The sequence below is a fragment of the Mytilus galloprovincialis genome, chromosome 9 (genome assembly GCF_965363235.1).
Source record: "Mytilus galloprovincialis chromosome 9, xbMytGall1.hap1.1, whole genome shotgun sequence".
Taxonomy (NCBI): Eukaryota; Metazoa; Mollusca; class Bivalvia; order Mytilida; family Mytilidae; genus Mytilus; species Mytilus galloprovincialis.
Genome location: NC_134846.1, coordinates 91953415 through 91965469, shown reverse-complemented (window position 1 = coordinate 91965469; position 12055 = coordinate 91953415). Strand labels below are relative to the sequence as shown.

Below are 12055 nucleotides of genomic sequence, written 5' to 3'. Positions count from 1 at the left end.
CCTTACAAGAAAAGATGTTGTTTGCATGCCAAAATTGCAAGCAGCTTGCGATAAATTTTACACTATAAAATGTCACACAAGTCAAACAAGGTTTTCACTGATACATGTATCATAACTTTAAAAAATGTTTTATCCAAGAAACAGCAACAATCCTCTTTGTTTCGAATTTCTTGTCCAACTCTTTTTTCCTTTAAAACAATCACTCATTGAATTGATCATAAATAATAAGGCGCTTTGCATAACTTGTCCTGATAATTGGTAGAATGAACATCCAATATTACACAATACGAGCCTGAAGGGTGCCAAGAAGTCTGGATTTTGGTTTCTTATCCAATATTACACAACTTGAGCACAAAGGTGCCCAGGAGGCAATATTCTGGGATTTTATCCAATATTACACCACTGGAGTCCAAGGGTGCCCATGTGGCACTTTTCTAGGTCTTTATTCAATATTGCACAACTTGAGCTCAACGGTGCCCAGGAGGCATTATTCTGGGTTTATATCCAAGATTACACAACTTGAGCACGAGGGTTTCCAGGAGGCACTATTCTGGGTTTTTTACTTGGAGGTTCATCTGGAGCACCAATCAACTTGTCATCATTATATCCTACATAATAGAAAAACAAGTATAAGTATATCTTACAGAATTTATATATTGTACTTTATAGCATTGGATGCAGTGACAAAACTAACTTCTTACGTGAAATATCTTATATCTGGTTATTTTTGTAGCTAGACCTTATATTGGGCAGTAAATCTTGGCTGTGTTACTTATAAAGTTTAATGATCTAGATGGTTGCATTTAAATGAACAGTGAATTTTCAGGCAATATTCTTATTTAAAATGAAAGAAAAAGATTTAAAGAAAACTAGAGGCTCTCAAGAGCCTGTGTCGCTCACCTGTATCTACTGTGGGTTGAAATTATGTAAAATAAGGTTTAAATAATAATAAATAGTATAAGATAACCGAATATTGATTGAGACAAAGTTTGGTTTAATTTGGCCAAGACAATAGACAACACTTATATTTCACCAAATTGTTCAATTGTTAGCCATGTCGTCCATGTTGGTTGGCAGGTGAGGTCATCAGACACATTTTTACAACTACATACCCTAATGATGATTATTGCCAAGTTTGGTTAAATTTGTTTCAGTAGTTCAGAGGAGAAGATTTGTGTAAGTTTACAGACGAAGACAGACGCCAAGTGATGACAAAAACTCACAAGGAATTCAGCAATAATTCTCTCCTGCACAAATTAATATCAAAATAAAACTATTTCACAAAATAATCCAAGAAATTTTCAGAATATTCCACACATTATTGAGACTTCAAACAAATATTTTCATTGAGAAACACTAAAATGACAAAAAACTCAACATATTAGTTAATTCACTGTACTTTCACAGAAATGTGTCCATGGATAATAATGATTACTCTTCCAACAAAAGTTTCCATTTAAGTTTATAGAAAATCAGAGGAAGCATTGAATAGAGGTTGGATCATTTAAGTAACAACTTACCCATAGTTTTCCTGACTTCTTCAGCTTCTTTTCTTATTTCCGATACAGCTCTTTCGTCATCTTGCTAAAAAAAAAACACAAAAAAAAACAATCATCCACTGAGAGAAGAACTGAAAGACATTTCAAAATAATACATCCCACTTCTTTCACAGTACAAATGGAATTAAATGACCAAGCAAAACACAAACTAAGACATTGACAATGGTAATATATAGTAAATATAGTTTTCTATGTTGTGTCATGTGTACTACTGTTTGTCTGTTTGTCTTTTTCATTTTTAGCCATGGTGTTGTCAGTTTGTTTTCGATTTATGAGTTTGACTCTCCCTTTGGTATCTTTCGTCCCTCTTATATGAGTTGGGGTCTGGCATTTTTCTGACCATAAATTTGTTCTTTCAATTATGGTATCATTTTGTTATCTTCATTTCCATAGTCTCACTGTAAAATTTCCATTTGACTACCAAAGATGAAGAATTTTGAAATATTAACACAAATTATTTTGATATTTTAATTGAAGACAGTTGTCAGACTAGTCTACATATTTTTTTTATTAGAAACTCACTCATTCTGGCAAGAATGTTAAGGGTAATCTTCAAATGTGTAGCACATATTTTATATGAATATTAATAATAATTGTGCTGATAATTTCCAGAAAGAGACATAAACAAGAATGTGTCCAAAGTACACAGATGCCCCACTCGCACTATCATTTTCCATGTTCAATGGACCGTGAAATTGGGTAAAAAATCTAATTTGGCATTAAAATTATAAAGGTCATACCATAGGGAACATGTGTACTAAGTTTCAAGTTGACTGGACTTCAACTTCATCAAAAACTACCTTGACCAAAAACTTTAACCTGAAACTCCCATGTTCATTTTCTATGTTCAGTTGACCGTGAAATTGGCGTCAAAAGTCTAATTTGGCTTTAAAATTAGAAAGATTCTATCATAAGCAACAAGTATACTTAGTTTCATGTTGATTGGACTTCAGCTTCATCAAAAACTACCTTGACCTAAAGATTAAACCTGAAGTGGGACAGAAGGACGAACGAACGAACAAACGGACGCACAGACCAGAAAACATAATGCCCCTCTACTATTGTAGGTGGGGCATAAAAAGCACATTTATCTCAATAACAGCTAAAATAAATATCTAACTTTAATACATTTCCTGCATTCCAATATACAAAAATACCTAATACTGAGATAATGACAATTACAGTCAAACCTGTATTGAGAAACCACTCAAAGGAGAAGGCAAAAGTGGTCTCTAAATACAGGTGGTCTCTGAATACAGGTTCCTCAATATGAAATGAAATGAAATGAAATGAGGGAAGTATTCATGTGCATTATAATAATAGTTTTGAGTATACACAAAATTAAGGATTTGAGTATACACAAAATTAAGGATTTGATTATACAGAAAGTGATGTACATTGACCTACCTCAGGATTTGACCATAAAGAACATGATGAATCATGTACATTTACTTACCTCAGGATTTGACCACAAAGAACATGATGTACATTTACTTACCTCAGGATTTGACCACAAAGAACATGATGTACATTTACTTACCACAGGATTTGACCACAAAGAACATGATGTACATTGACTTATCTCAGGATTTGACCACAAAGAACTTGATGTACATTGACTTACCTCAGGATTTGACCACAAAGAACATGATGTACATTGACTTATCTCAGGATTTGACCACAAAGAACATGATGTACATTGACTTACCTCAGGATTTGACCACAAAGAACATGATGTACATTTACTTACCTCGGGATTTGACCACAAAGAACATGATGTACATTTACTTACCACAGGATTTGACCACAAAGAACATGATGTACCTTGACTTACTTCGGGATTTGACCACAAAGAACATGATGTACATTTACTTACCACAGGATTTGACCACAAAGAACATGATGTACATTTACTTACCTCAGGATTTGACCACAGAGAACATGATGTACCTTGACCTACCTCAGGATTTGACCACAAAGAACATGATGTACCTTGACTTACTTCGGGATTTGACCACAAAGAACATGATGTACATTTACTTACCACAGGATTTGACCACAAAGAACATGATGTACCTTGACTTACCTCAGGATTTGACCACAGAGAACATGATGTACCTTGACCTACCTCAGGATTTGACCACAAAGAACTTGATGTACATTGACTTACCACAGGATTTGACCACAAAGAACATGATGTACATTGACTTATCTCAGGATTTGACCACAAAGAACATGATGTACATTGACTTACCTCAGGATTTGACCACAAAGAACATGATGTACATTTACTTACCACAGGATTTGACCACAAAGAACATGATGTACATTGACTTATCTCAGGATTTGACCACAAAGAACATGATGTACATTTACTTACCACAGGATTTGACCACAAAGATCATGATGTACATTTACTTACCTCGGGATTTGACCACAAAGAACATGATGTACATTTACTTACCACAGGATTTGACCACAAAGAACATGATGTACCTTGACTTACTTCGGGATTTGACCACAAAGAACATGATGTACATTTACTTACCACAGGATTTGACCACAAAGAACATGATGTACCTTGACTTACCTCAGGATTTGACCACAGAGAACATGATGTACCTTGACCTACCTCAGGATTTGACCACAAAGAACATGGTGTACATTGACTTACCTCAGGATTTGACCACAAATAACATGTTATACATTGAACTACCTCTGGATTTGACCACAAAGAACATGATGTACATTTACTTACCACAGGATTTGACCACAAAGAGCATGATGTATATTTACTTACCTCAGGATTTGACCACAAGGAACATGATGTACATTACTTACTTCAGGATTTGACCACAAATAACATGTTATACATTGAACTACCTCTGGATTTGACCACAAAGAACATGATGTACATTTACTTACCACAGGATTCGACCACAAAGAGCATGATGTATATTTACTTACCTCAGGATTTGACCACAAGGAACATGATGTACATTTACTTACCTCAGGATTTGACCACAAAGAACATGATGTAAAATTACTTACTTCGGGATTTGACCACAAAGAGCAAGATGTACATTCAGTACAATTTTTGCCTTTGTTTGGATCTCTAAAGTGGCGACAGAAATGGTCATAATCAATCTGAAAGAAAATATCAATAATCATATACATAGATATATAACGAAAAGTCTATTAAAATGGTGAACATATTTTATAATCTGAAAGACTACTGTGGATTCATTAATATTCTTTGTACATGTATACCAATTATTGTGTATTTCGTTTGTACAGGAGAAGCGCAAATGTAAATTCTGAACACAATTACAAATTTCTAAAGGAATATATGCAGATTTTGCCAAAACCACAAAATTCAATATCCACGAAAATTAAAGTTTTCCTCGATACACAATAATTGATTCCCACTAAAAATAAATGAATACACAGGTAAAATCAGTGATGTTAAGAGTGAAGGACATTGTTCAATCACCCAACATGCAGATTGCCAAAAGAGAAGAACAATTTTTAAATTTAATCATCTGATATAAAATGTAGTACATCATCTTTTAATTGATCATAAGTTGTGCAGGAGCATTTTGTGAATGTCAAACCATAATTGGATAATACAAATATTGTTGTCTTTGATTAGGAACATTGTCATACTTTAATGTTCACATGATCCTATATATACAATATAAAGTAGTCTATAATTGCTATTCTAACATGACGTCCTTCAAACCCTTTGAGTACACACCCTTGGTAAAATATGAATATATTGCATTGGCTGTTCCGATCGTACTCCCATGTCATATGTTTTTTTATGAATGAAGTACCCGACGTCATAGAATGATGACGTGATAATTTAAGCATTTTTACGGGAAAATACACGCTTCTGATATCGAAAATGATCACAACAAGGAAACGTAAACAAATGATGCTAAAATGGTGGTATAAGCCCATTTTTTATACATAGAAGACATATAAGTAAATTATCATTAAAATTCATCCAAATCTATCTAAATACATTATTGTAAATAGTTTGAGCTTGTCACTAATTCTGTTTGCTCCGTTCCTTTACGCCAATCTAAAAGTGCGTTAATTTATGGGAACAGCAAATATTTGCCTCCACCTAGAGCGCTTCGATCTAAAATCGAAATAATTCATGGGGGCTTGAATATATCTAGATATCTAGCTATCGCTCAGGGTAAAATATTTGTCATAAAGGGACAACCCATGGTAAAATCACGATATGTTCAAGCCCCCATGAATTATTTCTTAAATATGCAATTCATTTAAACTTTGGTAGATAGTTGTCATATTGGAAATCATACCACATCTCCTTTAATACTTTTATATTATTATTATATGGTACTACACAATATGACTCCATAGGCGCTATTCCTAATGTTTGTTTCAACAACTTATTCTATGTTACTGTGCTGCAATTACATGCATTTAAAGTTTGATCAAAGCATGATGCCATAATTAATTACATAACAAACATTTGATTTTGAGCAAGGAAAGAGAGATGATGCACAAGTATTTGGAAATCTAATGTTTAACTTTTGATTTACTTAAATATGAGAATATTTCTATGATTGAGCGCCAAACCTTCCCTTGAACATGCCGAAGAAACAATGTTTCCTCTCTGGTAAACTTCGAAGAATCAAGGTATTTTATCTCTCTTAGACGTCTTATGTTTTCCAAGGGCAGTAGCATGCGTAATATTGCTTCATCAGAATAAAACTCCTGTAACTTAAGAAGATAGGACTTAACAAAACAAGTACACAGCTACTTTTGCATAGGTACTATTTCTGTACTAAAAATTTGTAGTACTGGAAATTTACTTTTAAAATTCAGTACTATTTTGTTACTCTAAAGTTATTGTAATATTTAGGTACCAGTATTTTACAGTACTTTATTTGTACTTGAAATTTAGGTACTACCAATTTTTGGTTGCTACCGTTACATTTTCAGCATTTTGAAAGTTTTTCTATTTCCAATCTCTTACAGTTATTATTTTCAAACATTAAATATTGTATTATTTCTGTACCAAAAAATTTAGTACAAATCAAGTACTGTAAATTACAAGTACCTAAATATTACAATAGTTTTAAAGTAAAGAAATAGTACTAAATATTAAAAGTAAATTTCTAGTACTACATTTTTTTAGTACAGAAATAGTACCTATGGAAAAGTAGCTGTGTACTGTAAACTTACATTTGGCTTCCTACAAATATAACACATTTTTGCTCCACATCGACATGTCATTTTATTGCAGCCATCTGATTTAGTGAACTTTGCTTTACATTTATGACATGTTCTTATCTTAGCTTCAGTCATCTTCTCTTCACTACAAAACACAGAAAAAAATTTACAAATCAAGAAAAGCCTTATGCTTATAAACATTTATGAAACCTTTGGTCAAAAAAAGATAACAGAAAAATCTAAATATAAAAGGACTTTTTACTTAGTCAATATTGAAGATAAGGAGTTAATACCATTAGTTTACATACATAATTTAGTCCTATTACAGAGTGAGCATGAAAATAAATTTAACAAATATAACACATTTTTGCTCCACATCGACATGTCATTTTATTGCAGCCATCTGATTTAGTGAACTTTGCTTTACATTTATGACATGTTCTTATCTTAGCTTCAGTCATCTTCTCTTCACTACAAAACACAGAAAAAAATTTACAAATCAAGAAAAGCCTTATGCTTATAAACATTTATGAAACCTTTGGTCAAAAAAAGATAACAGAAAAATCTAAATATAAAAGGACTTTTTACTTAGTCAATATTGAAGATAAGGAGTTAATACCATTAGTTTACATACATAATTTAGTCCTATTACAGAGTGAGCATGAAAATAAATTTAACAAACATGGTTATTATTGGTATAAGTACATTGTTATGTTTTGAAAAACTTACATTCAAATAATTTTTGCAGAACTGTGGAAAAAGTACAAATATTAACAAAAAAAGAAAGAAAAAAACGTATTAGAATGAAATTTTTAAATGAGTTTGTAATGATATTGCTATATCATCTGGTCAATGTTTACGTTTATAGAGACTCCGCCTATCTTATCTTGAGTGACATTATAATAGTTACACGTGCTTAAAGTTCATTGACTTTATCTATATATAAGACACTGGGGTTTTATAACATGCAGTTCTATATCATGTAGTCTTATAATAAACATGTATTAATTATATGGATTAACTCAATTGGCCTCTGACAATGGTAACATAACATGGTGTCGGATGTGAAAACGACTTTACAAAAGTTAGAATAGCAAATGCTTGTTTGGTGGGGAAAAGATAAAAGAAAAAATGGATGGTCATTTTAAGCAACCACCAGAAATGGATTTTTCTCATGAAGACAACCTATCCGAGAAATGGAAAAGGTGGAAACAAACAATGAGCTTATACCTAGAAGTAGCTATGAGTGAAAAAACGGAAAAGGAACAGTGCAGAGCTGTTTTATATGTTATCGGATTAGACGGCCGAGAAATTTATAATACTTTCAATTTCGGTGAACATGAGGCTGACAAACTTCCAGTACTGTTGAAAAAATTCGAGGACTATTGCATCCCGAAGAAGAATGTAACGGTAATTAGACATCGTTTTAATACACGCGTTCAAAATTCGAGCGAAAGTATTGATCAGTATTTAACAGACCTGAAGTTAATTGCAAAAAACTGCGAATTTGAACACTTAAAAGATGGACTCATTCGTGATAGAATAGCTTGTGGTACGAACTCTTCCAGAGTAAAAGAACGTTTACTTCGAGAGGATGGGTTGACACTGGACAAAGCTGTTGGTATTTGTCGCGCCGACGAAGAATCTCGAAAACAGATGAAAACGTTGAATGAGGAAGAACAAGTACACGCTTTGAGGAGGAAAACTCAAAACCAAAGAAATAACCGCAATGAAGGCTACTCAAAGATAGGTCCGAGCAGACGAGATCACGAGAAGCGAGGGTCGAGTTTCAGTTGTGGAAAGTGCGGAACAACTCACGAGAAAAGAAACTGTCCTGCATACGGTAAAAAGTGCCATAAATGCAAAAAAACGAATCACTATCAGAAGTTCTGTAAATCAAAGTTTTCGAAAAGTGTTCACGGATTAGATGAATATTCTTCATGCGAATCGGACGGTGAAAATTACTTCGTAGGAGCAGTAAATAGAAAAACGGAAATCAAAGAAAATGCTTGCTTTACATCATTCAAATTGCAAGGTAAGACAGTACAATTTAAAATCGATACTGGTGCTCAAGTCAACATCTTACCGCTTTCAATTTACAAGAAATTGTCAAACGTCAAATTAAGCAAAACTTCCACTTCTCTTACTAGCTATTCAGGAGATAAACTCAAAGTTATAGGAAAATGTTCGTTGTATTTAAAAGACAAAAACTGTGAATTCTTTGTGACGGACACAAATCAATCTCCGCTATTAGGATTCAAGGCGTCAAATGAGTTAGGTCTTATTCATGTTATTATGACGGTACAAGCAGACGTTGACGATCCTGTCAAATCGTTTCCGAAAGTCTTTACAGGCTTAGGATGTCTAGAAAAACCGTACCATATCAAAATAGACTCAAGCGTCAATCCTGTAATAAACCCGCCGAGAAAGATACCCGCCGCGCTTCGAGAAAAGCTCAAAGGTACATTAAAAGAAATGGAAGACAAAGAAGTAATCCGAAAGGTCGACGAACCGACAGACTGGGTGAATTCGTTGGTTGTTGTAGAAAAGCCGAAAACAGGAAAGTTGAGGATTTGTTTAGATCCAAGAAATTTGAATAAAGCGATAAAAAGAGAACATTTTGCGCTACCAACAATAGAGGACATAACCACACGACTGACAGGTGCTAAATATCTAAGTAAACTAGACTGTAATAGTGGATATTGGCAGTTACGCATGGATAAAGAGAGCCAGCTCCTTACTACGTTTAACTCTCCATTTGGGAGGTATTGCTTCTTACGAATGCCTTTTGGAATTAAATCGGCACAAGAAGTATTTCAAAAACGAGTGTCACAATTGTTTGAAAACTTAAAAGGAGTTGAAACTGATATCGACGATATTCTAGTGTGGGGAACAACGCGAAAGGAACACGATGATAGACTTCGCTCAGTTCTTAACAGATGTCAAGAGGTTGGACTTACGTTAAATGCCGAAAAATGCAAGTTTCGAGTAAAAGAGGTGACGTACATAGGACATACCCTAAGCGCAGATGGAGTAAGACCCGATCAGGAAAAAATACGGGCTATCAAAGAAATGCCGGCTCCAACAGACAAAAAAGGAATACAACGACTACTAGGGACAATTAATTATTTAGCAAAGTTTGTTCCGAATATGTCAGCAGTTACAGAGCCTATCAGAAAGCTGTTAAAAGAAGAAAATGAATTCATTTGGACACATGAACAGCAACAAGCATTTGAGAAACTAAAAGACATTATAACTAGGAATCCAGTATTAAGTTTCTACGATGTGTCAAAACCAGTTACTGTAAGTTGTGATGCATCCCAATGCGGTCTAGGGGCAATGTTGATACAGGACAATAAACCTGTTGCATATGCATCAAGATCATTGACAGATGCCGAAAGCAGATATGCCAACATAGAAAGAGAATTACTTGGTGTGCTATTTGGATTGGAAAGATTTAATGATTACACGTATGGTAAACACATAAATGTTGAATCTGACCACAAACCGTTAGAGATGATCGTGAGAAAATCTCTAGGGTGTGCTCCGCCACGACTACAGAGGATGTTACTGAGGTTACAAAAATATGACTTCTCACTGAAGTACATACCAGGGAAGGATTTAATAGTTCCAGACATGTTATCGCGAGCGCCGATAAAGATCAACACAAATAATGAAGTGGAAAATGATATAGAGTGTTTCGTGAACATGGTCATAAGAAATACATCAATGTCTGATAGAAATCTTGAACAAATAACGGAAGAAACTTCAAAGGATGGTACCTTACAAACACAGACCAGGCTAATAATAGACGGCTGGCCAGATGAGAAAAATGAGGTTCCCAAGGAGGTTTTTGAATATTGGAATTTCCGGGATGAATTATCAAACGTAAATGGAATTATTCTAAAAGGAGAAAAGGTAGTTATACCAGCGAGTATGAGAAAGAATATTCTCAACAAACTACACGCAGGACATTTGGGAATAGAAAAAACCCGAAAATTAGCAAGAGACTCTATCTTTTGGCCAGGAATTAATGCACAGATTACTGATTTTATTTCGAAATGCAGTGTGTGCTTAGAAAGCAGAAGATCAAACTCAAAAGAGCCGATGTCAGAAAGTGAATGTCCGGATCTACCGTGGATGACAGTTGGTACCGATATTTTTTATTGGAACAATAACAATTACTTGATCATTGTAGATTACTACTCAAGATATTTTGAAATTGCGAAATTAGAGAACATACGTGCGTCATGCGTTATAACACACATGAAATCCGTTTTTGCGAGACACGGCATACCGACAAAAGTCCGAAGTGATTCAGGATCTCAATACGTATCAGCTGAATTTCGACAATTTGCAGAATCATGGGGATTCACACACACAGTGTCTAGTCCACACTATCAACAGTCCAATGGATTAGCCGAGAGATTCGTTCAAAGCGTCAAGAAAATGTTAAGCAAATCTAAACAGGACGGAAAAGATCCGTATATTGCCATGTTAAAATACAGAAATACGCCGTTGGAAAATCTTGACTCACCAGCTCAACTTTTAATGAATAGAAGACTGAGGACAACTATTCCGACAATAAAGAACCGTTTGAAACCAAAATGCGGTAATTTGAAGAACACGCAAACCAAAATGAAACAACAAAAAATTCGTAAGGGTTCCACGGAACCCGGTGTCTCGCCTACTTTTTCTGTTAATCGCAGACTCAACAAAAATGAGGAAAAACATCAATAAAAGTTTCCCTCACGATACTGTCTTTTGATTGAAAGAAGCTTCCAAGTTTGGTAAAAAAATCCAGGATAGTTTATGAATCTAATAAATGTTTTATAAACTTTAACTGCAGACTGTATGTAATGTTAACTGGAAGAAAAACTAAGTCCATTTATAAGTAAAATACGGAAAAAGTGAATTTTTTTTTACAAAATTTACTTCTGAATAATATCTTATGATCAGAAATAACTTTTTGTCTAAGTTTGGTAGAAATCCAGGATAGTTTAAGAACATTATAAAAATTTTAAAAACTTAAACCACAGAGTGAATGTTTTGTTTCTGGCAAAAAAACTAAGTCCATTTATAAGTAAAATACGGAAAAGTGAAAATTTATTTTTACAAAATTTTCTTCTTGATACTATCTTATGATCATAAACAAGCTTCTGTCCAAGTTTGGTAGAAATCCAGGATAGTTTAAGAACATTATAAAAATTTTAAAAACTTAAACCACAGAGTGAATGTTTTGTTTCTGGCAAAAAAACTAAGTCCATTTATAAGTAAAATACGGA

At 33.9% G+C, this 12055-nt stretch overlaps 1 protein-coding gene across 1 annotated transcript in view; it reads right to left on the bottom strand.

Moving 5' to 3' along the window:
• Positions 1-392: 392 nt before the first annotated feature.
• LOC143046368 (E3 ubiquitin-protein ligase RNF216-like) overlaps positions 393-12055 on the bottom strand; it is a 46823-nt gene continuing 35160 nt past the window's right edge. Inside the window, exons 9-12 of the mRNA XM_076219495.1 lie at positions 6783-6915; positions 4611-4706; positions 1521-1584; positions 393-608 (exon numbers count right to left, since the gene is read on the bottom strand). Coding sequence (XP_076075610.1) covers positions 511-608; positions 1521-1584; positions 4611-4706; positions 6783-6915 — 391 coding nt within the window. The 3' untranslated portion in view covers positions 393-510. The remainder of the gene's footprint in view (positions 609-1520; positions 1585-4610; positions 4707-6782; positions 6916-12055) is intronic.